This window comes from Protomyctophum bolini, assembly GCF_963924005.1.
Source record: "Protomyctophum bolini genome assembly, chromosome: 10".
NCBI classification, from domain to species: Eukaryota; Metazoa; Chordata; class Actinopteri; order Myctophiformes; family Myctophidae; genus Protomyctophum; species Protomyctophum bolini.
In genome coordinates, this window is record NC_137871.1 from 23,617,072 (window position 1) to 23,642,694 (window position 25,623).

Here is a 25,623-nt window from a genome sequence, read left to right on the forward strand (position 1 = left end):
AAAATATCAGTTTTGCCCTTGAAAAATCCATATCGGACGGCCTCTATTTCAAACAGGATATCCTATCCTCTCGGGTGGTATTTTGTGGTGACAGTCACAAGTGTGAACGAGAGATTGAGATCTTTATCTTGACAGTACATCCATTAATATACCAACTCAAAATGTATTTTTCGTATTGCACCTAGCTGGAATGACGTGAAAGATGCAGATGTTGACATTTTATATTTATTTAAGTGTCACAACTTTATCCCATAGTGATAACTTATCTTTACACCTCTCTTAAACCACTTAAACCCCTACATTATACTTCTTGTGCATCAAATAGCAGATATACGGTAGCCGATCTACCAGCTCACTCCACATTGCAACGCAGCGTGAGCTTGTCGATAAGCTATTTTCACCCAATGTTCACCTATATTTTCGTATATTTTTGCCCAGAATAGTGTCGCCAGGGTTCATGTGGTTAAAGATGTCAAGCATTATAAAGAAGACGATTACTGTGCACACAAGAGATAAACCTGGTTATAGTTCACGATATACCATAAGCCATAAGGATATCAAGTGATAGTAACAGAAAGTCGATCATTGGCTTGTTACACGGATCACATAAGTCAGCTTCCCTTACTCTTGTACATCAGTCACACAGCTAAAAGAGACATGAATTCAATTTCCAAGGGAAATTGGAAACGGAGTGGAAAGATTGTGTTGGGTGCATTTATTTTGCCATTGCCAATATATATATATACTGTATGGTTGGCAATGGTAAAATAAATGCATATAAATATAAATTTCCTATGTTGCTTTTTCATACACACCCACATGCATTGGCCACTTTCCAATCCATAACAGTACAGTGTGAGCAATCACAATCGATATACCCTGTCTCTACCACCCTCCTGCCTCCATACAGTATGTTTCACATTGCACCATTTCACCATGGCTGTCACGACACATGATGACATGTACAGCAACACAGACCAAAAAACACTTCTGACACAGCAGCAATAATAACCTATACTCAATAACGTCATGTGAACCATCAATGGCAATGACATTATGATTCATTTTCTGATGAAGGTTGATGGGAATGAACTTAAAACCACTTGTGTGTAAAATAGTACATGACTGGCATGTAATCCTACAGTATAAATGTCATCTCTCTGGTGCACAGTAAAATCCTCAGTGTTCATTGAACTCGGAGAGTGGAAAGAAAATTGGTTCCATTTGAGCACTCAACACAGTTTCAGTAACACGGAGGATGGCACTGCGTGGAATAGCACTCTGCTGGTTATTCAAGTCCCCCACAGGGAATGAATTATTAGCCTAAGCCAAATATCATACAGATAGTTACACCTGGTCCTCTGGAATGGAAATTACTTTGTCTGAGACTTCCCTTCCTCCGGTTTGAAGCCGGAAACAAAACACATCGCCAGTAGATTCCTTGGAGGGGCCGACCCCCACAGAGGCCCCACTCGGCTCCCCTCTCGGCCGACTGTCTGTGGGGCTGCCGGGCAAGAGGCTGGGGGTGGCCGGAGTTGGGGTGGTGGCGGTGTTGCCCTTGTTCAGGTTGCGCGGGCTGGGGCTGGCCGAGGAGGGCAGCGTACGCTGGCTGCCGTTCGGGCAACTGGAGTTGTTTTGCTCGGCCGAGAGTCTGCGGGAGTTCACGGAGGAGTTGAAGTTGGTGGAGCGGTAGTTGTACGCCCGAAACTTGGGGCGCTTCCGTTTGCGCCACTGGCACCGGAGGATGCGGATGAAGGCCATCTTGAACTCGCGGCTGCATAAGGGATATACGATTGGGTTCATGCAGCTGTTGAAGTAACCCAGCCAGAAGATCACCTTGAAGAGGGACTCCGGGGGACGCAGGTTCTTGTTGAAAGACCCTGGAAAGAGAGAGAGGGAACACAAATTTGGTCAATGTGGATGGTTGGCTTCTTTTTTTTGAAGATTCTTTGTATTTTTATATTATTTTTTATAGAGGGACAGACAGTAGGCTGACAGGAAATGAGGAGAGAGATGGGGGGGGGTGACATGCAATAAAGGCCGTCAGGATCGGCAGTCGAACCCGCGGCACACTGCCAGACTTGGACTACCAGCAGATGGTTGGTTTCTACGAATAACCTTCAAGTTGAGCATTTCTGTGACGAATATTGTTCTGTCTAAGCAGTGTTGATTTCGTCGACTAATACTATGACGAGAAATGTTCGTAGACTATACCTTTTTTCACTGACAAACTAAATGAAAACTAAGCTATGATGACTAACACTAAATATATAGACAATTTCGTCGACAAATTCAGGTTACATGCTGAAAATAGGCGATCTAGCCTACAAGCTCACTAGATCGCCTATTTTCAGCAAGTGTAAAATCAGCCATTACGACAGCATCAAGGCCCGCCAAAATACATTTTAGTCGACTAAATCAACTATAGATTGAATTGACTAAAATCTTATGATATTTAGTCGACTAAAACTAGACTAACATTCCAGGTGACTAAAATGTGACAAAAACAAAATGAAAACTATTCAAGAGACTATAATGACTAAAACTAAAATTCGCTGACAAAATCAACACAGTCAGCACTGCAGCAGGATACATTTTGCCAAGTAGATGGCAGTATTTTACAATATAACTAAGTCTGGTTACTTAAGTTGATGTTCATTAACTTGTGCCATTGATTTGGAAGAGATACGTTATGATCTCGTTATCTCGTTACGTTATGATTTTTTGCCCCTTATGAAAAGGGGCAAAAAACTCAAAGGTTCTAAGATCTTCATCAATGAGGATTTTTCTGAAAAAGTCAGACTAAAACGGAAAGAATTACTTCCCCTTCTTCGTGAAGAACGAAATAAAGGGAACTTTGCATATCTCAAATATGATCAGCTGATTTCCCACCCCCCTAGGCCCGTTGCAATCAATACAAACGTTGCAGACGAGACCAGTTGAGCCAATGGCTGGCTAACCTGGGTATATATCTATTGCCAAAGTTTTATTTCTTTTAACTGTTATGGTTGATACACATTTGGTTAATATCACTCTTTCTGACCCCTCTGGTCTAAGTAATTCCGAATTCGAACTTCCAACTTCTGCAGAACCTGTAACTGTATCAAGTGAGCCCAATACTGTAGATCCTTTTAATAACTTTTGTAATAAGATTTTCAATCTTATTGAAACGGATGCTAATAATAAATATAACACATGCATTGATCCTGACCTTAATTGCCTCAAATATGCAAACGAAGAAATCACTAGCGATTATTTCAATGTGGGAACATTTAACAAATTATATGAGAGTACCAACTCCCTGCACTCACATCTGTTTTCTACTTTTCACCTGAATGTACAGAGCCTAAATAGCCCCAATAAGTATGATCATCTCTCAAGTTATCTATCCTCAATGAATAATGAATTTTCAATCATTGCTCTTTCAGAAACATGGCTTTCAGAATCAACCAAAACACTTTATGATATGTCTTCATATAATGCTGTTCACTCCTTTAGATCAGAGAGAGTGGGAGGTGGTGTGTCAATGTATGTGCATAACGGGTTTCAGTTTTATGTTAGGGATGATCTTTCTTTTGAGCATCATTCATCCGATGTTGAATCTGTTTTTGTTGAAATTCCTTCATGTTCATCTTTTAATGGCAAGAACGTTATTGTGGGGTGCATCTATAGACCCCCCGATACCGATATAAAAACCTTTAATGATATTCTGACATTAACACTAGACTTAATAAATAAAGAAAATAAGTTATGTTTCCTATTAGGAGATTATAACATTGACTTATTTAAAAAGGATAATGCATCAACTGCTGATTTCCTAAATACCATGTACTCTAACTATTTTTATCCTGTGATCTACAGACCAACAAGAGTGACCAGTTCTTCTGCTACTCTTATCGATAACATATTCACAAATTCTTTGAACAATGTAGCTCAATCAGGTATACTGTTGACCGATATATCAGACCACTTCCCTGTTTTCTTCCTGTCCTTGCCATTTAAAAGTGAACATGAGAGAAAAAATAACAGTGATACATTTCGAGTTTTTAACACTAGGAATAGGGAGAGGTTTGGGAGTTTGATTCGTAATATTTCCTGGGATGATGTTTATCAGTACTCTGATGTCCATCTTGCTTATCAAACATTCATTAATTTGTTGACTTCTGTCTTTCATCGCTGCTTTCCTTTGGTTAAATCCAGGAAGAAAGCTGGTGAAGGTCTTTGGAAACCATGGTTTACAAGAGGTCTCCAAAAATCCTCTATTCTAAAAAATAAACTATATAAAAATTTTCTTACAAATCCCACTCCACTTAACTCTGCAATTTATAAAAAATATAAAAATAAATTTAATCATCTACTGAGGATATCCAAGAAAAAGTATTTTTCTAACAAATTCAGAGAATCATCAGACATCAAGTCCACTTGGAGAACTATTAACGAACTTCTCAACAAAAAAAAGTCTACTGTACCCCTCCCATCTCAGTTCAAGGATGGTGAAAATATGCTAAATGATCCTGTTGTAATAGCAAATGAATTCAATATGTTTTTTGCAAATGTAGGTTCTTCTCTGTCCAAGGATATGGGAAAACCCAATAGTAATCATTTAGATTACATTAAGGGTAACTTCCCTACTCTCTTGAAATTTGAAGACACTAATGAAACAGAAGTTTTGGAATTAATTGCCAACTTGAAGATATCAGCAGCTGGTCATGATGATATAAGCGCATCATTGATTAAACCAGTATCTTCTTTTATTAGTAAACCAATTACCCACATTCTCAACCTATCACTGCAATCGGGGGAGGTTCCAAATGAATTAAAAATAGCCAAAGTTATTCCTTTACATAAATCTGGAGACCCAAGACTTTTTAATAATTATCGACCAATATCAGTGTTACCATGTTTTTCGAAAATTTTGGAGAAACTGGTCTACAATAGAATGTTTAACCATTTAAATGAACACAATATCTTATATGAGCATTAGTATGGTTTTAGGAAACGTCATTCCACCGATATGGCCCTTTTGCAGCTGGTTGACAAAATCTATTCAGCCATTAATAACAATGAATTTGCTCTCGGCATATTCCTAGATCTTTCTAAGGCTTTTGATACTGTTGATTATACTATATTACTTGATAAACTACATAAATATGGATTTCATGATAGAACACTACAATGGCTGAATAGTTATGTTTCCAACCGTGAACAATATGTATATGCCAATGGTTGTTCTTCATCCAAAGTCAAGTTGTCTTGTGGGGTCCCTCAGGGGTCTATTCTTGGACCTTTATTATTTATTGTTTACATCAATGACCTGGCTGCTGTATCCTCATCTTTTACCCCAATTCTGTTTGCTGATGATACTAATTTGATTTTAACTCACAAGAATTTTGAATCTCTCATAAAGGAGGCCAATTCTGGCATAGCTATGCTATCCGAATGGTTTCTTGCAAATAAGTTATCCCTAAATGTAAATAAATCTAATTTTATAGTTTTTGTGAGCAAAAACAAAAAATACTGTCATCATAGAGCTAAGATCTCTATTGGTGGGATTGAAATGAGTCAAGTTTCATCCACCAAGTTCCTAGGAATCCTGGTGGATGAAAAATTGTCTTGGAAAGAACACATACATACAGTAACCAACAAAGTTTCAAGATCATTTGGTATCATCAGAAGAATTAGGGGCCTGGTTCATCAGGCTTGCCTTTTAACCCTCTATTACAGTTTGATTTATCCTTATCTCATTTATTGCAATACTGTTTGGGCAAGTACATATCCATCCAATCTACAAAAATTATTAATTATTCAAAAGAAATTTGTAAGAATAGCTACCTCTTCTCACTATTTGGCTCCATCTGCTCCTTTGTTTAAAAATCTAAATGTACTGTCTATCTATGACATTAACATTGTACAATCCTGTTCTTTCATATATAAATGCACTTACCTTCCAAATATGCTTCCTACAACTTTCAAAGAATATTTTAAGACCAACTCTCAGGTTCATGATTATAATACTAGACAATCTGACAATATTCATCCTCCCTTCAGCCGTACCACTCTTAGCCAGTTCTCCATAAAAGTCAGAGGTTCTTTACTCTGGAATTCACACATACTTATTGCCAACTCCGCATCTTCACTCTGTAACTTTAAACATAGATTGAGGGCCAGCCTCTTGAAGTTACCCTCTCCAATTTAACATAATGTAGCGCATACACGCACGCACGCACGCACACACAGGCACACACACTTCACAAGTGTAAATAATGTATTTCTTGTTTTTGTTTTTGTTATTTTCCATACCTATGTTTGATTACTTTGTCTTAATATTTGTATATTACTATTTGTTTAAATTGTATATTAACTTTGGTGAGAACCACTTATAAGCCCTCCCTGGGTTTCTTTTCTCACCTGCACACACTTCTTTTATTGATTGTTACCTTTTTGTACTGTTTTTATTGTGCGAAATAAACTAACTAAAACGTTCAGTTGAAGTGTCATTTATCAGGTTGGTTGCACATGTGCTGTTACAGATTTGTGTGTGTGTGTGTGTGTGTGTGTGTGTGTGTGTGTGTGTGTGTGTGTGTGTGTGTGTGTGTGTGTGTGTGTGTGTGTGTGTGTGTGTGTGTACGTGTTCAATCAATCATTCAATCAAAGCAAACGGCATAAACAATATTAGTTTGCCTCTTCTACAAAAATAAAAGTTACTGTGGCGCGTGCCAAGCTGCCATTCTGCCATCCTTACTGTATTGTTTCCCCTCGGAGGACAGTCTGGTGAGACCATGGGGGCTAGACGGGCAGTGTCGGTAGGCCAATCAGAGGCAGGTGGGGCGTTACCATGTCTATGCTCGGACGTATAATAGATATACACACGCGTGTGTGTGTGTGTGTGTGTGTGTGTGTGTGTGTTGGGGGGGGGGGGGGTGATATGACAGAAACATGTTGCCTGTTTATATAGGTAAGCTTTGGTTAGATTTGTTTTGTTACTTTTTTTTGTAAGAAGGAAGTTAATAAAGTAGTTAAATAACTATTAGCTAAATTAATTCCCTAAGAACGAACACATAACCCTAATTTATATGTTCAGGACAAGCCCACACTGGGCCATTAACCACATGAACCCCAATGTCATTAGGGATATCGTAAAAGGCGAGCGTTCAATGAAAATAGGCAAACATTCAATTCAAATAGCTTTCAGTGACAATAGCTGATTCAGTCCACAATGTGACGCGTTATAAGCTTATAGCTGGGATATTTTCGGCATAGAGATTTGTTGTAGAGAGGTAAAAAAGGATGGGGCCTAGATCCTATACCCAGTGGTGTAAAGAAATACTTTACTTTACTTGAGTATTTTCCAATTTCCAATACTTTAACTTCTACATCTCGGATCCAAATATATATTACTCCACAACATTTATTAGAAAACTTCAGTAAGTTACTTTGTAGATTTTTATTATTATTACAAAACCTATATTAACCACTTCAGCCCTATATACATTTTTAAATAGCCGATCTACAAGATCACAATGTGTCACATTGAGAAGCATGGTGATGTTGTAGATCGGTGATTTTAAAAAGATTATTTTACATTTGAAAACTTTTGGAGAAGGAGGAGAGACCATGACTCTTATTTAAAAATAAAACTCTTGAACCAGCAAGGTGGTGTGTGGGTTTCTCCTCCTTCTCCAAACGTTTGCTGCTCTGCCAGGACCTATACGCACCTGCTGTAACATTAAACTGGGTGTGCGGAAGTCATCTCTATAATACATTTGAAAACTTGAAATGGGACATTCAAAACAATTGAGTACTTTTTCCAACACTATACCCGCCGGTGACGAGGGCTGCCAGATGTTTATTTTTATATAATTAAAAACATTCTTATAGATTAAACCAGTGCGTTCGTCTCCCACCAAGAAGCCCGCAGGTCAAGCCTGTCAAGTGAGAGGGAACCTCAGTCCCAGCTAATGAGTGGAGTGAAGAAGATATGCGTCTGGAATGAAAACAGGGTGTTGTGAAAGCCAGGATATATGTGTTGTGTGTGTGTGTGTGTGTGTGTGTGTGTGTGTGTGTGTGTGTGTGTGTGTGTGTGTGTGTGTGTGCATGCCCGGTGTGTGTGCATGCATGCGTGAGTGCATTCACTCACACATGTTGAGCATATCCCTATAGTGCTTCTGTTTAGCCACACTTCTCCTACCTGAACTAATGAAGCATTACGGTAGATGAAAGCCCTTCATGCTCACCGGCATTCATGTGGAAAACACACATGACATGTAGCCATGGAGACTATACCCTTCATAGCTCCTTCAGGATCAGCAAAGCATCTGTCTAGAAATACTTTGAGGAATTTCTTTTTGAAAGTTAACCACTTTCAAATTCAAATAGGAGCATAGGAGCATTAAAAAAATGTGTAATTGTGTAAGTAGCAGTTCATAGAGCTCACAGCTGGTCTAATTGTAACACAAGTGAGCTGTTACATCCACTATATTGGCTATTTTCACGTGACACAGTCATACAAAGTATAAATTGGGCTTAAGTGGTTAACCGGCAACTATCTTTCTTTTCAAAATCTATTTATTTCACTTTTCAGTGACATAAATCTCAGGGGCAGCCAGGCATACACAATGGTGGATATACTGTAATAAAACAGAAGCAAACAATTGAAGTTAACTACTATGGATTATTGGACAAACAATCTGCAGATTCAGCAAACTTCCCTTTCCCTTCCATTGAGCAAGAGTCAATAATACATTCATACAATGACTTCCACATATTCAATAAAACAGCAATAACTCTGCAGCTGCAGAAAAGGAAAGGAAAATGACATGGAATGGGAAAGAGAATTACTGTGTAATGTAGGCTTATCTAATTGTTTTATATTTTAACAATATTGGGGGTGCATACTTAGTTTAGACTAGACATTGGTTAGACATGGGTTAAGGTTAGGTTTAGGTGTGCTGCCCCGTGGGAGGTTAGGTTCAGGGTGAGGGTTTGAGATAGGTTGCATTGTCTTACACAGTAAAGATTAAAGAATAGTAGATTGGTGAGTTACTTCATTAACTAAAATTAAGTCTAGTTTTGATATTAAATAATATTCTTCCATGCACATGTATGCTACTTTAAGAATTTCTGTTGACATAGTCTCTCATTGACTCACGGCCATGATCTGCAGCTTGAACTATAATTATGCATAGCGCAACCTCAAATTAATTATTATTAAGCTCTAAACATGTGAGCCCTAAAATACTTTAGATCGCGTTCATGCTCGTGCACGAGATTTTAACTACACACCATGGGAGCCACCGGAGGCTAACGATGGATGCCAAAAAACGGTCAATATAATAATATTAATTCTGGATTAAATGACATTAAACAAACCTGAGATATATCCTGTTGGCAAAGGAGGTTGCAAGCATGAATCCCGAGAGATCGCCGGTCTGTCATAGATTAGGTTAACCTGGCCACAGGTTAGTTGTACAGAATGCTCATGTCGGGAGAGACGATGATGTCGAACTAATACCTGTCAAACCGTTAGTCTATCCAACGTATGCACTATGCACCCCCCAAACCACACCATGCAACTCCTTGCAACATGCAACTACTCGTAACTACCTGCGACAGAATGGCGCTTTGACTGCACATATCACACACACGACAGAATGGTGCTTTAACTGCACATATCACACACAATTAAGAACAGAGGTGTATCCAAAGTTTCAATCTGTCCAAGATTAGCTGCTGACAGGCAGACATAATCTTGGCCAGAGATTACAAATGTCTTTTAAATCCGACAGTTTTCTGAAAAAAACGTATGTTTCTATGTCAGTGGTTCTCAAACCTTTTTATGGCAAGGACCCCCAGAATTATCTGAATTTGGCCGCAGACCCCCATCTGACCCCCCAGAAGCAAAGATTTGAGTTAAAAACGTTTGTATGTGTAAAAGAATATATATTCAAAGATTTGCCTGTGATTGGTCTACTGACACTGCCCGTCTTGACTGTCCTCCAAGATGCAGGTTACTCTACAAGAGAATAACAGCTTGACACGTGCAACATGAGCCTTGTAACTAACTTGTACGTTTTATTTTTGTAGAAGAGGCAAACTTATTGTTTATGCCGTTTGCTTTGATAGTGTTGATTATCGTGTATTAATCTAATCATAGTAAACTAATACTATTACACTAAAAAGGATAAAGATGAAGGGAAAATAGACCTTTTCATAGTACAATAATGTTTCAAGTTTACACATACAAACAAAAATACACAGCACAAACACTTTATTTTAGAACACACTAAAATCAAATCATATTATGGCGTGCATGTTCAATCAATTATTCCATCAAAGCAAACGGCATAAACAATATTAGTTTGCCTCTTCCAGGCATCCAGCATATCCACCTCAGAGGACAGTGTCGGTAGGCCAATCGCAGGCAGGCGGGGCGTTACCATGCCTATGCTCGGACACAAATGGAATTCACGCCGATCTGACACAGGGGTTGACACTATGGCAGGTAAATAAAATGTTGGGGCATGTGGAGTTTGCTTTCGAGTTGCCCAAACTGCAAGTGTCTGCTATAAATAAAATTAACATATAAATGCAGTCGAATAACAAAAATAACGACAGAAAGCAGAAAGATATTATGACGGAATAACTCAGCTTTAATGCCAGTAATGCCACCCCACGCAATCCCATTCAGATCAGACGTACAGTAACTCTTGTGGTTATGTAATCTCATTTAAATGGCTGTCTACGAGTGGAAATAGCATGTGAAAATACCAGCCCCTAAAGAGGAAACCCATTCATGTGTCAGACACAAGGCCAACACACTTGCATGCAAAGATCTATTACTCCAGCGTCACATCAGAAAAACACACACGCACACACACACACACACACGCACGCACGCACGCACGCACGCACGCACACACACACACACACACACACACACACACACACACACACACACACACACACACACACACACACACACACACACACACACACACACACACACACACATTTCCTCTCATTATGCCATCAGAGGTTCAAGCCTCTAGTTGTAATATAAACAGGCTACTCTACCACTGTGCATTCCAAGTAAGCTGCAGCTGTAGGCATTCGGGTAAAAAATGCCAATGTTGTTGCCGAAAGGCCCCATGATTGGTGCACATGTATGCATACTGTATGTCACCACCCTGTCTCGCAGGGTGGCGACGTCCCAACGGAATATCAGTGCATGCTCACATTGGTGGCTTACTGTGGGTAGTAGTAGCTGACAGACAAGATGAGAATGCTGTGAGGCTTCGCCGGAGAATGCCTTTCAAGAAATGCACGTGTTTTTGTGTGACTGGCCCCGTCCATCCTTCAATCTTCGCCGGACTATCAGCTCCTCCCCTCCTAGTACACCAATCACCTGGCTCCCGCACCACATTTTAAGCTGCACCTGTTTTTCTGTTGCACTATCTGGCATTTGACCTCACACATTGCTGTTTGACATATTGTTATATTTGTCGTAGTTTGATCGGTGCCAAACTCAGTCTAGGTTGTCTGTCCTTTTTTTTTATCCTTTTGTGGGTACCAACACGCATGGGTTCATAGATTGTTAGTACATTGGGTAAGAGGTGATATCCACCATCTGTTTTGTTTAGACAGAATAGGTAGCCTTTTCATTTGTTTGTTTGGGTTATCAAAACTTTAAAAGCGTTTAGTAATTGTAATTGCCCGACTTTATTTATTTATGCCACGTGACACGTGCCACGGGAGCCGGCCAGCAACTCTACATCTGACCTCCAACCTCAAACCCTTAGATCTCCATATGGAGCTGACCTGTGATCACATCAAAAGGTGGTCCGTCCGTGACTCAAATGCTGAATGGGCCTTGATATGAAAAGGGTTGAAAAGCACTGTATTATAGCTATCCTACAGCATAACCATCATAGGAATTAGAGGGAAAGGGATGGTGTTTTTACTTTTATTTTCCTTCTGTGAATGTGTATGCAGCTGTGACTCAATTTCTCCTTAGGGAGGCAAATAAAGCCAACCTTGAACCTTGATCACTCCCAAGAACAGTGGTGGCTGCCTGTGGAAGGAGGATGGTGACGCCGGTCCTGTGCCAGTGAAAAATAGAGCTTGTGAAGATTCCAATACTCACTGGCCTTCTCACGGTGCCTCTCGTTGGCTTGGGAGTGGGACAGGCCCTACTTGTCATTGTGATGAATGTGTACAGAATGTACTACTATTCGAAGATACACTTTATCCATTAGGACAGTGGTTCCCAAACGTTTTCATGTCAAGAACCCCAAAATGATACTCATTAGCCTGTGGACCCCCCATTTGAAAGTATATGCCAAGGATAAGAGAAGATATTTACGTCTAGGGTCCCCGGTTTGACACTGAATTAGGCTACGGCCCCCTATTTAATTGCATTTCTATCTCTGGGACCCCAATGTATATTGTAAAATCAAAGTTAATTTAACTCTGAGAGTGTACAAATGGAACCAAATGGACTTTACAGAGTTACAGACCCATAAGGGTCCATTTGGTTCCTAATTATTATTTAGCTGGGGACCCCCTGGAACTCCCTCAAGGACCCCTAGGGGTCTCCGGACCCCACTTTGGGAACCACTGCATATGGGCACCCGAGGAGCTGTACGACTTATGTCAGGGGCAGTTCAGCTGTGCATGGTATGGAACTAAAGTGAAAAGCTGGGCCAGTGGCTGATTACTCTAAACCAGTGGTGGGCAACTTTGACGATCCAGAGGGCCACTATATTTCGACCCTCATTCCAGGAGGCCACATGGCATATTACTGTCGTAGTAAAAATAGCCGATCTACAAGCTCAAAACGTGTTGCACTGCGACATGTTTTGAGCTTTAGATCAGCTATTTTTGCTAAATTGGAATTGAAAATGAAAAAGTACTGTAAATAAAATACTATTAATTCTGGATTAAGAGACATTAAAGAAAACAGCGATTTCTCAGGTCTGGCAAAGGAGCGTTTAAGCAATAAGCCCGAGATATTCCAGGTTCCGACAAAGATTGGGTTAAATTGTTACTTTCTAGCACATTTTGTCATTAACTGTCATGGCAGCTTGAATGTCTGTCTGTTCTAACTTTTTATTTCTATGTCCTTTAGGTTGGAACTGCATTCTACCTGTGGGGAGGTGTGTCCTGGCGATTACCTGGCTGGTCCCCATCTGCCAATCACCTGGTTGGCTACTTATACCTGGCTGTGTGACAGCACGCAGTGCTCAGTGATAGTTCCTCTTCGGCCAGTGCACACCTCTGTGCTTTTGTACTAGTGCCTGCCTGCCAGCCTGACCACCTCTCCATGCAGCTCCAACTGAAGACCTATATTTTCTGCTTTGGAAAATGGGACTATATCTTTTTTTGCCTTGAACGTTTGGAAGAACATCTGTGTTTTGGAGTGAATACATACTCTGGATTTTTTGCATCATACCACTTTTCCTTGTCTGCATCTGGGTTCCCTGTCTGCCTTGACATTAACGGTAGGTAAATATGTAAATCTTCCCCCCTACGATATAGTATGACACAAGGAAAACTGGAAAGAATAACTGTTTCCATTAGGACAGGCTGAAAATAACTTTTATACTTGGCGTTTAACCATGCACTTCAATCTCAACATTCCTATTCTGGGGGGGGGCGGCGTCCAAATATAGCCAATCTACAAGCTCACAACGCGTCACAATGTGATGCATTGTGAGCTTGTATTTTTGTGCTATTTCTGGTGAAGAGACTGTGTACTTCTAGGCTGAAAAAGAACACACCAAGTACAGTTTAACCCTTACAAATCCTGACAATTTTCTGAAAAACCCATTTATGTCAATGGTTCTCAAAGATTCCAAGTCAAGGACCCCCAGAATTATTTGGCCGCGGACCCCCATCTGAAAATAACGCAGGACTTGATCACCCCAGCTGGGTCACCCGAGTGCAGCGTATGATGTTGTGAGACCCAAAACCCTGAGGACCTTGGGATACATCACTGAGGATACGTCCCAGGTGCATCCATGCAATGTTTTTTTTTGTTCTCCCAAAAGGAGCCTGCATCTTTGAGTGTTTTGTTTTTGTTAAACATGACATGTTTTAAGTGTGTTTATGCTGAAAGTCGATCTATACCCTGCGCGGAAGCCAGCCTCCAGACAATGGCATGTGGATAGTGGCGTTATCCACATCATGCCATTCTATCATGTCTACAAAGAGCAGTGCTTGCACCTCCTTTTCCTGAGAGCTCACGCATCTCACTGCGAAACAATGGGACACGTTACTGCAGCAAGACATCCTGTTATTGTCAAAGATGATAACAAGTGATGCTGAGCCACATAAACACACACACGCACTCTCCAAAAGATCCCCCGCACATCCTATCGTATCACATGTTCCATAAATATGATTAATCCGTTAAAACCTGAGAACTGATTCTCCAAAATGTCTTCTAAATCTATCAGTGGTGCACTGCATGGTGCACCTTTTTCATGTCAAGGACCCACAGAATATGTATTTGGCCTGAGACCCCCATCTGAACATATGTTGTACCAGGGACCCCCCAGAAGCAAAGATTTGAGTTAAAAAACGTTCACTGTGAAAGAATATATATTCAAAGATTTGCATACGTTTTCATGAAATGTTTTTGTGCAGATCTACAAGCTCGTAGCTTGGTTCTCGGTGCTGTGCTATGAGCTTGTAGATCTGCTCTTTTTACAACGGCTAAAGTTTAAAATAATGGTTAAGGTGGTTAAAAGCTTTAAAGGTAACACAGATGCGTCCTCCGGTCTAAACGGGTTAAAGTTTCTTGATATAATATGACATGAAGTGTTATTGCTCCGGCCGATTGCTTCCAAATGAAACCGCGCCACTGACGCTATTTCTAGAGCTCGGTGTCTCAAGGGGGATAGCGTTATGGCACTGACTGTTGCCCTATGGACTCTTCATCACAGCCTCTGCTGTCTCCTTTCTGCCCTATGGACTCTTCATCACAGCCTCTGCTGTCTCCTTTCTGCCCTATGGACTCTTCATCACAGCCTCTGCTGTCTCCTTTCTGCCCTATGGACTCTTCATCACAGCCTCTGCTGTCTCCTTTCTCCACCAATGCTTTGACACTTAACACGCTCATTATTCTTCCTTCCCAAACACCATTTCAATTACCCTGAGAGCACAGTGGCCAGCAGTCTCACAAACACGCAGACACGAACACGCACAGACGCACACACACACACACACACACACACACACACACACACACACACACACACACACACACACAGAAACGGGCATATACATGTAGCACATACACACAGTAATTAGCATAAACGCACAAATAACATTATGCATAGGTATATTGCACATTTGCAGCACTGCATACACATGCAATGCATGCAGCACTTGCAAACACACATACTTGTGCACGCACGCACAAAGCTTTGTAAAACACTTAAAGGCACGGGCTGGAATATTGTGTCACATTCGGTGCATGCTGCCTGCACGGGTCGATAACTCAGAGCTTCTTCATGGGTCATTAACATAGCTGTGCTTTTGGGTGTTAAAGTGCCCGCGGTAATTGTGATATAAAGCAATTATCCCCTGAAGACTAATGATTTATTCAAGTGAGATGTGTGACTGTGAACTCAAAGGATCTATTAGAATGCATGAATTCAAATAGATAGTGATTTAACTCATTTGATAATAAGGAATTCCTGCAATTCTAATTTGGCTGATGAATGTGCGAATGTGGGTGAATTCCTGATATCAAAGTAACGAAGATGTTCCATTATGTTTATTTTGACTAAAACAATTTAGTGAGACTGAAACGTTTATTTGCTGGGGAAACATAAGCCGTTTCTTTGGGGGAAATGTCTACATTAGACTTGTTTCTAGACCTAATTTAATCTAAGTAATGTTTACATAATGTGATACTTGGGAAAACAATCAGCCATTCAAAACATTCTTGCCACGTGGCAAAGCAGGAAAGCAATAAGCGATAATAAGAACAATATGCAAAATAAGCCATAGGAACATAGACTGAAGTTGAGAGAAAGAAGACCATTTTAAATAGCTGACCCTAACCTAGTAACCTAACCTCAGTGAAACTATACCTAAATCTAGTAAACATAACCCTAACTAACATTACCCTAAAATCAGTAAAACTATGCATAATGTGACCTTCATTGATTTCACTTAATTCAAATACAATAATAATATAAATATATATTTTTGAAAATCCTCCCTACTATAGAGTGTGGAGTTCCACCCTGTCCCCAGTTAACCCCTGGGATACGTAGGTTTCGTTTTTGGCTAGGTTTAGCCCGAGTGGAATAGTAAGAGAGTGGCGACACGCTTTGATCTCACCGCAAAGTGGGTGCCTCCGCTATAGTATCAAACATTGGAACTATCCCATTGAGATAGAATGAGCACATCCGCATTCCATTGTTACAGTGGGAGTCAATGTGTGAATCTAGTTTGCGTCCAAGCATAGGCATGCATGGTAACGCCCCGCCTGCCTCTGATTGGCCTACCGACACTGCCTGTCTTGACTTGAATGCGAGGTTACTCCGTGGTGGGAAATAAAATGACCGCTTGGCACGCACGACAGAATGCAGCCTTGTAACATATAACACAATGGGCATGACAACAACTCGTTTGCAGTTTATTATGCCACTTATTACCTTATATTTTGATTCGGTATCTGTATCACAAATGTAGGCATAGGTCTACTTGTTACTTACTGCGAGAGTGAGGTCTAGCCAACACCAACTCGGACTCCTGGATCGCTGCCCTCCACACTTTCCTATCTATCATCAGATTCTTGACCTCCAGACTAAAGTGTTGTCAGCTAAGCTGTTGGGCTGCAGTGCCTCTACGTAGGCGGTGCGCTTCTTTCCCCTCCTGGGTTTGCCTTGGGTTGGCTCCCATAGAGTGAATTTACTTGCAAGACAGTCTAAAAATATATATACTCGTCTACAGTTGATTATGCCACATATGCGCAGCTTGTTTCTGATCCATTCTCTGCCTCTCTGGGTGTGTGGTGGTGGTGACCGAACTGTGCCAACCAACATTACCCCAATGCCAATCACTATTCAGATTACAGCAGAGGGAGAGCACAATGATTCTGACAGGGAGAGAAGCTGGCATGTCTTTAATGTGAATTTAAATTGAGATATTCCTCTAAATTGACGTTCAAAATATTTCGCGCCGCCAAGCTTCGGTCGGCGCTGCAGTCGGCCCCCCAAATAAAGTTCTGGAAAGAAATTGGCCCGAGGCTAGAATCAGTTGCCGACCCCTGGCCTACTGAACAAGTGACCATTCAATTCAGCTTGATTGCTTCTCCATAAGCCTCCATAAGCCTTCATGATTCTGAATCCATTCCAAGCATTAGTTTTGCACAATTAATTATAGTTCATTGAGACACTTCGGCTCAGATTGACCATAGACCATTTATTGCATGTTAGTATGGCGGTGTGGCTCTGCTCATGTGATATCAGATGATCTGCGTACCGAGACACAGGTCTGATATCACATTGATATCTCCGATTAACTGTGCACCAAGACACAGCTCTGATATCAACAACCCCCCAGAGCAGAGCCAAAGATACAATAATCCATGAACAATACACAGTAATGACACAATCATTGTTCAACACAATGAAACATGATTGAACACAATCACAAACAATACAATAATATCCCATAACCCCTGGACTAAGAACTACAGGGAGGAGGCCGGGGAGGTGGGGGAAATTTTCACGCAGGCGCCGCACGAGCTGCTTGGCGGCTCAGCATAGAGAAAGAGAAGTGAGTTGAAGCTGCTTAAGTAGCCGCCTGAATTGCTCTGTGGGAATGAGGGCGTGGCCTAGAGAGGCAGCGGATTTAAAGCAGTATAGATCACTAGGGGGAATGAATGAGGGGGAACCATGTATTGTACACACATATAAACCATCTGCCCTCTGTGCCGCAATGAACTAACGCTACGCTTGAATGAAGTCAGCTGTGCTTGATTGGCACCTCCGTTTGACATGATGTACGCTCTGCTTTATAGAGGCTCTGGTGGGATCTGACCTGGCTAAGGCCAGCTTGTGATGCTTTCGACATGATATATAAATCAGATAAGTGCACGTGCAGTGGTGGAAAGTAACTACTCGCTTATTTTGACATGATATATAAATCAGAGAAGTGCAGTGGTGGAAAGTAACAAAAGTACTTTTACTTAAGTTGAGGTATTTGCACTTTACTTGAGTGTCACATTTTCAGTACTTTTACTACACTATAGGCAAGTATTTTACTTTCACTCTACTATACATTCATTTGAAAAGTTGAAAACTTTAGTTAGATTCCGGCGAGCCGCCCCACGTCCTATAATGGTATGATCAGCATTCTCTCTCTCTCTCTCTCTCTCTCTTTTAAAGGTTTTTAATTCTCATTTATATAAATCTTTCGTTTTTCCTTTAGGTTTTATGACCTCAATTACATTAAAAAAAACTTTGAACATTCAGTGGATTTTCTGTTGTCTGGAGCTTTCTCTAGGGTTTGGAAGTCTTTCTGAGCTGTAATGAAAACAGGCAAAACAGTGAAAACAGCAGGAAACTCAGAGCACCTTTGAATCTTGAATCTTTTGCCAGTGTGAACGCAGCATGCAGGCTCGATGGTACAGTAGGCAGTGTCTAATAGCCTGCTGTCTATAGGGTGGTAGCAGTGGCATACATGCATCCAGCATCACCATAATTAATCGTGGCTCCGCTTGTACCAGAATCACCTATGGTTAAATTATGTATGGGTTGTATTGTATCTCTCTCTCTCTGCAACATCTAGTCTTGTTACTACCAGATTCAGGAAAACAATGCTGGCAGTATCGCACACGCACACCAGTAGCGAGGAGAGGTGACCACATGATATATGATGTGGGCGGCAGTGGCTGGCTCAGGGGTAGAGTGACCGGATGGGAACCGCAAGGTTACCAGTTCAAACCCGGGCTCCCCTAGAGATAGTGTCGAAGTGTCCCTGAGACTCTGAACCCCTGATTGCTCCCGATGTGCAGGTTGCATGGTTTCCTCTGGCATCGGATAATGCACAATCTCTGTAAAGCGCCTTGGATAAAGGTGCTATATAAATGCACCATTTACCATTTATATGAATGTTGTAAAGAAACCTACCAGATTCAGAATCACTGTCTGTCCAAAAAACATTAAAAAATAATAATGATAAAGCATTGAAAAATGCATTTCTGAAAAGAATCCATAAAATAATCAATTTCTGAAAGAACTGTGAAGAGGCTTATGCTCTTGGGAGGCATACATCTATTTAGTAATTAAAAATGACTTATGTGCAAAAGTTTTAAAAAGAAAGGTTTGGGTGAGAACCGAAACAACCACTCTTTTTTTCAATTTTGCGCTTTTATACAGTGTGTGGACATCAATGCTGGCCTCATACCTGGCGTTAGCTTTATAAGCCTTCCTTGAGTTTAAAAGTGCAGACTTTTATAATTCTGTTGATCTTGTGCCACACCATGCAACAGCCTTTTCAGGCCGTCTCAGGTCAGCTTTCTGAATCCAGAGTCCGTAATAAACAGGGAGAAGTAACTTTCAGTTTTTATGCACTACTACAGTACATATCTGGAAGTTGGAACAAACTCCCAGAAAACTGAAGGCGTGCTGTTCTTTTTTTTTTTTTACAGTAAATCAAACCTTAAGGCCTTTCTGTTTGTGGCTGCCAAATACGGACGTTTTTCTCCTCCTTTTTTAATAGTTTCTACAGCACTCCCCTTTTAGTCTAACATCATTGTCTCCGTGACCATGTTGTACACCGTGTCTGTCTGTCCGTCCGTGTGTCCGTAATTCTGTTTGTGTACAGCTATAATCTCTGGCACCGTTGGCTTGATTGCAGTTAAACTGTGCACACACTCCCTGGATGCCAGAGCAGAACCTCTGCCCCACATGTTTCACATGAGCCTGTTGGTGTCACCAGGAGGCCCCATACTCTGAAATGGGACCCAATGCCTCTCTGCTTGACACTCAGCATCAAGGGTTGGATTGGGGGTAAGTCCCTGCGACATACTAGCGTCATGTCCAGGGGGTGTACTTGTACATCATGCTGCCTCACGCTACAGAAATAGGAGATAGGCTCCTGCCCTATGGGCCTCATGGCTCGGCAAGGCTACTACTTACAAATCAGTTTGTGATATAGAAATATCGTATTTGGGGGAAATACATCTGTCGGATGTTCCGGCCTGACACTTCCGCCGATACCGTCTCTGCCTTAGGTTGTGACCAGGCTTTTATCTTCGTAGATGAGTAAGGCTGGGACCGAGACTACTCGTGTAGCCACTTGTGTAGTAGCGACCTAGTCACGATTGGCTGCCTAACGCGGAAGTCTCAACCCAGACGGCAACGCCGTAGAGGTGGAAACTGAGTGAGTGGTGAAGCAAGGTTAGCAACGCTGCAGTATGGAGTGACTGACAACAGCAGCTAATGTTATGAGCTAACTGTCTGGAGCTACAGGAAAGCAAAACATACTTGTGAGGACTTCTGTTCCATCTGAGGAGAAATCACGTTGGTGTTTCAGAACCGGACGAAAACTCGCCTCGGTACGTTCGCTTGTGAGCTTGCTTGCTGGACCGGTAGCAGACTGATTAACTTCTCGTCACCTAGCCTCGCTACCCAGGCTTTTATTTTCGTTTGCGTTCGGCTCAAACTTGTGACCAGGAACAGGATCAATTCACCTAGCAAGTTGCTGATCCGGTCTGGGGCGGAAACACTACGTGTGTGTACGGTGTCTGTGTAATTACCGGATAGTAGGTGGGCTCTAGACCAGAACCGAGCACAGTACATATAAACCATGCAGGCTTTAGCCGGCAGCCCTGCATATTAAAGTCAAGACATCACGTCTATACCTGCGTGCAAGATTATAGAATCAAAACATGAAATGAATAGCATGTTTGTCAAATGAAATATGCATGAATACATAATACATACAATATTTGAGTTTAATACCGATACCGATTTGTTACATATATAATATACAGTAGCTTGACAAATGTTTCATTTTTTAATCAATGTATGCAGTCACAAGAAGAGTAAAGGTTCCATAGATGCCTACTGTATGTAAAACTGTGCAAGAGTCCTGTCTGTAGACCTACACAGCAAGCGACTGCCCTTACCCAGTCACACCAGAGCACCTGGACCTGCTATAACTTTCCTAACTTTGAACAAACTGTGAATTTGACTCCATGCAACAAAGTTGTGTATGTAGACCACAAATACAATGTGCAGTGTTCACGGAATGCACTTTTCTTTAATTGAGTATACTTTATTATGCTTCTACATCCTTGGTTTAAACTAGACAAAATGGTCATTTAACTTTCCTTGCTTTGAATAAACAGAATTTGACATCATGCTACAGAGTTACTCTATAGACCACAAAGACAATGTGCAGTGTTCAAAGAATGCACTTTTATTTAATTGAGTTTACTTTATTATTGCTGTTATCCTCTGTTTAAAGACAAAATGGTAATATTTTGCTGCTGTTTGTTTACAGAAAATGAGTCAATGACACATTTTATATCAGCACTTGCCACTTTGTTTGTATACACGCTGAGGAAGGCTTGATGCCGAAACGCGTCCGTGTTTTGTCTGACCGTGCTGCACAATGGATTAAATGTACCTTAAATGGACTTCGGAGTGCTGGCTATCTCTCTATTACAGTGATTATTCGTGAGCCGTGCACCCGGTAAACTGAATTTTTAGACTGAGAGTGCTCATTTTTCTATTCTACTCTTTTTGTTTGCCTACAGAGAATTCAGCACTTTTTTATTTGATTGAATACTTTATTAAGAGCACTTTGCCTGCTTTGTTTACAGAGTTTTATATTCAGCAACTTGATTGATTGAATACTTTATTAACAAAGTATTCAATCAACTGTTGGGACAAAACAGTTTTTAAGGTAGTTTACCTTAAAACTGTTTTGTCCCAACCCGACCCTTTGGTGTGGTTTGGGCTTAAGAGCTCTCTTTATTATTTTTCTTACTGCATCGCTGAAACTGTAGACTATATTTTGTTATTGTGTTTATTGACTGCTTTTGCTGAGGCAATACAATACGGTCAATACTGTTCAACCCAATATTAACTCTTGTGGTGAGTTATTCAAAGGTAACCGTTACTGGACTGGAATTATAGGTGTAGCACCTCTTGTTCTGTCACCAGGGTAGGATAGGGGCACTACAAGAGCTTACTACACTTGGCAGTTATGACGTCATTCATGTTTTGAGGGGCGCTAGCCCCTCCTATATACAGCTCTTTGTCCTAACTCGTGTCACATTTGCCAATGACAATGAAAGGAGAATTTGTCTGAGCAAATAGGCTAATCACAGTCTATGTTGATGTACGATGATAAGAGTGCCCCTCACTTCACACGGGTGTGATTTTTATTTTCCTTCTTCTTCTTTCTTTAAGACAGAAGGGAAGAGGACTGCAGGAGGCAGGGGCTAGTTACAGTGCCTCAGGGGAGGGCTTGTTTTCACAGCTTCTCTTAATTCACTTTACTCTATAGGCACTAATGTGGCTTAATAACTCCATTGTGTACCTGCACCTAAGCAGAGACCCTTGGAAAACAAGGATTTGGGCTCCATTTTATTATCTGGGACTTAAAAGAATAACACACACATTTGCACATGCACGCCAAGCGCGCACGTACACACACACACACACACACACACACACACACACACACACACACACACACACACACACACAGTATTTCTACAGTAGCCTATGCATGCAGAATGAATGCATTGTGACCATATCTACTGTTTTGGGGGAGAAAGACAAATATTCGGTCAGCAAAGTACTAGACTACATAGGCATAAAGTGGTTAAATTACAACCCAGATAGATTTGTGAACACACACACACACACACACACACACACACACACACACACACACACACACACACACACGCAGCGCTCAGAGCTGCCAGAGACCACAGTCTGTGGTCTGTGGTCTCACTCCCCATGCAGCCCTATACTGCACGAGGCCTTGAGGGACAAACAACACTCTTTGATCTGAACAAAGTCAATACATGAAACTGCAAGTTTTTTCCCCCTAACCCCTTCATCACAACATGAACCACAGCATGAGCATTTCACTACAGTATATTGTTTAACCTCCCTCTGTCGTTCCCTAAACAGCCGTGACGGAGTGACACTAGCCTCAAGTTCAGAGCCTTGTCTAAAGTCTAAACCAGTGGTTTTCAACACCTTTCATATCAAGGCCCATATTCAGCATTTGAGGCACGGACCACCATTTGATATTTTGCCTCTCAGACCCAAAACGTAGAATATTTCGTTGTATAATGATTTTGTCCACAATTCCATGCTGTGTTGATGTTGGTAGAACTTGGTACCATAGGAGAGATTAGAGGCAAACGATCAAAATAACTAATTGTGTACTTCTTATATAGGATATATATAATATACTATTTGGTTTCATTTTACGCTCTCAAGAGTTAAAGATCTAATCCATTTGGTCTGGCTCATCAAAAACAAGTTTGAGTGCCTGCTAGAGCTGCACACAAACCAATTTTGCCATATGTACTAATGTACACTATATGCAGACTTTAGACACAAGACACAAGTGTACATGTCTGCCAACTGTATTTGCACAAATGACAACTCAGAGCAAGAGCTTGTCCCTGTGCCAGTTATATAGATTTGATTTATAATAGGCTTGTGTGCCAGAAGCAGAAGCCAACAAGAACAAGTGCTTATATGCGACATAATTATCCATCCTGCCCAAGTCATTAACTAATTGAATATATTGCAGATTATTTTGGCAGGTGTTTAAACACAGTTTTATATTGATTAGATTTGTTTTAATTGTAGATTGCAATTTTCTATCTCTCTGCCTCTATAGGCTATAGGCCTATAGGGATTAGGATTAATAAATAGACATTAAATGGTATATCAATGTAGTCTTAAGCCTTTAAATATAAAGTGACTAGACAACTGCATGGACATGTTGAACCTACCTATGGGTAAGGCGAGGAAGAACGGCAGCCAGCAGAGCGTAAACATGCCGACCACAACTCCCAAAGTTTTTGCGGCTTTTTTCTCCTGGGAGAATTTCAGCAGTTTCATGGCGAGGGAGCTTCGCGCCTGGCTCCCGCGGGTCTTGCCACCGGGGCCGGACCCGGACGGCTCGGCGGCGTGGGACCCCTTGTGTATCCGGAGCGCCATCGCCTCGCCGCCGGAGTTCATCCTCTCCTGCAACATGCCGGCCTCCAGGTTCTTGGTGGTGCGCTTGGCCACGATGTACACGCGGCAGTACATGGCCAGTATGACGAACAGCGGTATGTAGAATGAGCTGATGGAGGAGAAGAGCGCGTAGAAGGGCTCCTCTGTGATGTTGCACTCCGTGTCGTCCGCGGACGGCGGCTGCTTCCAGCCGAACAGCGGGCCCACGGACACGACCATGGACAGCGCCCACACGCCCAGCATGGCGAGCAGCGCGCGGCGCTCCGTCACGATGCCCGGGTACTGGAGCGGGTGGCTCACGCCGATGTAGCGGTCGATGGAGATTACGCACAGGCTCATGATGGACGCGGTGCAGCACAGCACGTCCACCGCCGCCCAGATGTCGCAGAAGACTTGGCCGAACACCCAGTAGTCCAGGATCTCCAGCGTGGCGGACACGGGGAGCACCAAGGTGCCCAGCAGCAGGTCGGCGATGGCCAGGTTGATGATGAAGTAGTTGGTCGGGGTGCGCAGCTGCCTGTTGCACACGACCGACAGGATGACGAGGATGTTGCCCACGATGGCGAACACGACTAGGGCGCCCAGAACCAGGGCGAGCGGGATGGCTCGGGTGAGATCCACTTCGGAGCCCAGGACCAAGTCCGTTTGGTTGCCCGTGGTGGAGTTGCTGGAAAAGTTAACGGGCTGCTGCTGCGGCGGCGGCGGCGACGTGATGCCCACTTTTCCATAGTCAAGTTCCGAGGAGCCGTTTGTCCACGAGTTTGTCGCATCGTCAATGCTCAGATTCATGTTGACTCGAGTGGTCCTCCATAGCAGTAACTCAGATCACCAATTGTGACTGTAACGCACAAAACAGCATGACAAAAATAAACGCTGATGTTGCCTAAATGGCATTAGCCATTTGTGCCCTTGCAAGTTAACAAACGAATTGTCCAAAGCAGTGCGTAGGCTAATTATACTTTTTATAGCATTTATAAAACCACTGAAAAACATTTAATTGGGCAGCTCTCCATAATAATAGTCGTGCGTGCTGTAGTCCTGCTCTGTCGCTCCTCTCTCCCTGAATGAAGCAGGGCTCACTAGAGCACGGAGGGGGGTAGCATACAGTAGCAGCAGTCGCCTCCTGTGGAGACAGCATGTGCCTCTCATCAGTCAGTCAGTCACCTCACCACACAGGAGCTTTTATTTCCAATTTGAATAGACGAACGAACATAACTTTAGGCAAAACAAAGATACTCGAGTACTGTATGACGCACGCAACGTCCTTTATAACCAAAAACACGTGGCACCACAAAATGCATCCAATTATGTGTACCTCAATATCCTCTTTAACTGTCGCCTTCTTGCTCTTTACGCAGTAGGCTACGCACATGCACTT

The 25,623-nt window shown here is 41.9% G+C and overlaps 1 protein-coding gene across 1 annotated transcript; it reads right to left on the reverse strand.

Annotated features, from left to right (window-relative positions):
- Positions 1-211: 211 nt before the first annotated feature.
- On the reverse strand, positions 212-25,264 carry LOC308322411 (alpha-1A adrenergic receptor-like). Its single transcript, XM_080773666.1, has 2 exons — positions 24,020-25,264; positions 212-1,880 (listed from the first exon to the last, which is right to left on the reverse strand). The coding sequence occupies exons 1-2, from the start codon at positions 25,032-25,034 to the stop codon at positions 1,348-1,350; spliced, it is 1,548 nt and encodes a 515-aa protein (XP_080629792.1). The 5' UTR covers positions 25,035-25,264; the 3' UTR covers positions 212-1,347.
- Positions 25,265-25,623: the final 359 nt, after the last annotated feature.

Coding starts and splice junctions, on each gene's coding strand:
- LOC308322411 (XM_080773666.1), bottom strand. CDS start 25,034: ATGAATCTGAGCATTGACGATGCGACAAACTCGTGGACAAACGGCTCC. Junction 1,881..24,019: donor CTTCCTCGCCTTACCCATAG/GTAGGTTCAACA, acceptor CTCTCTTTCCAG/GGTCTTTCAACAAGAACCTG.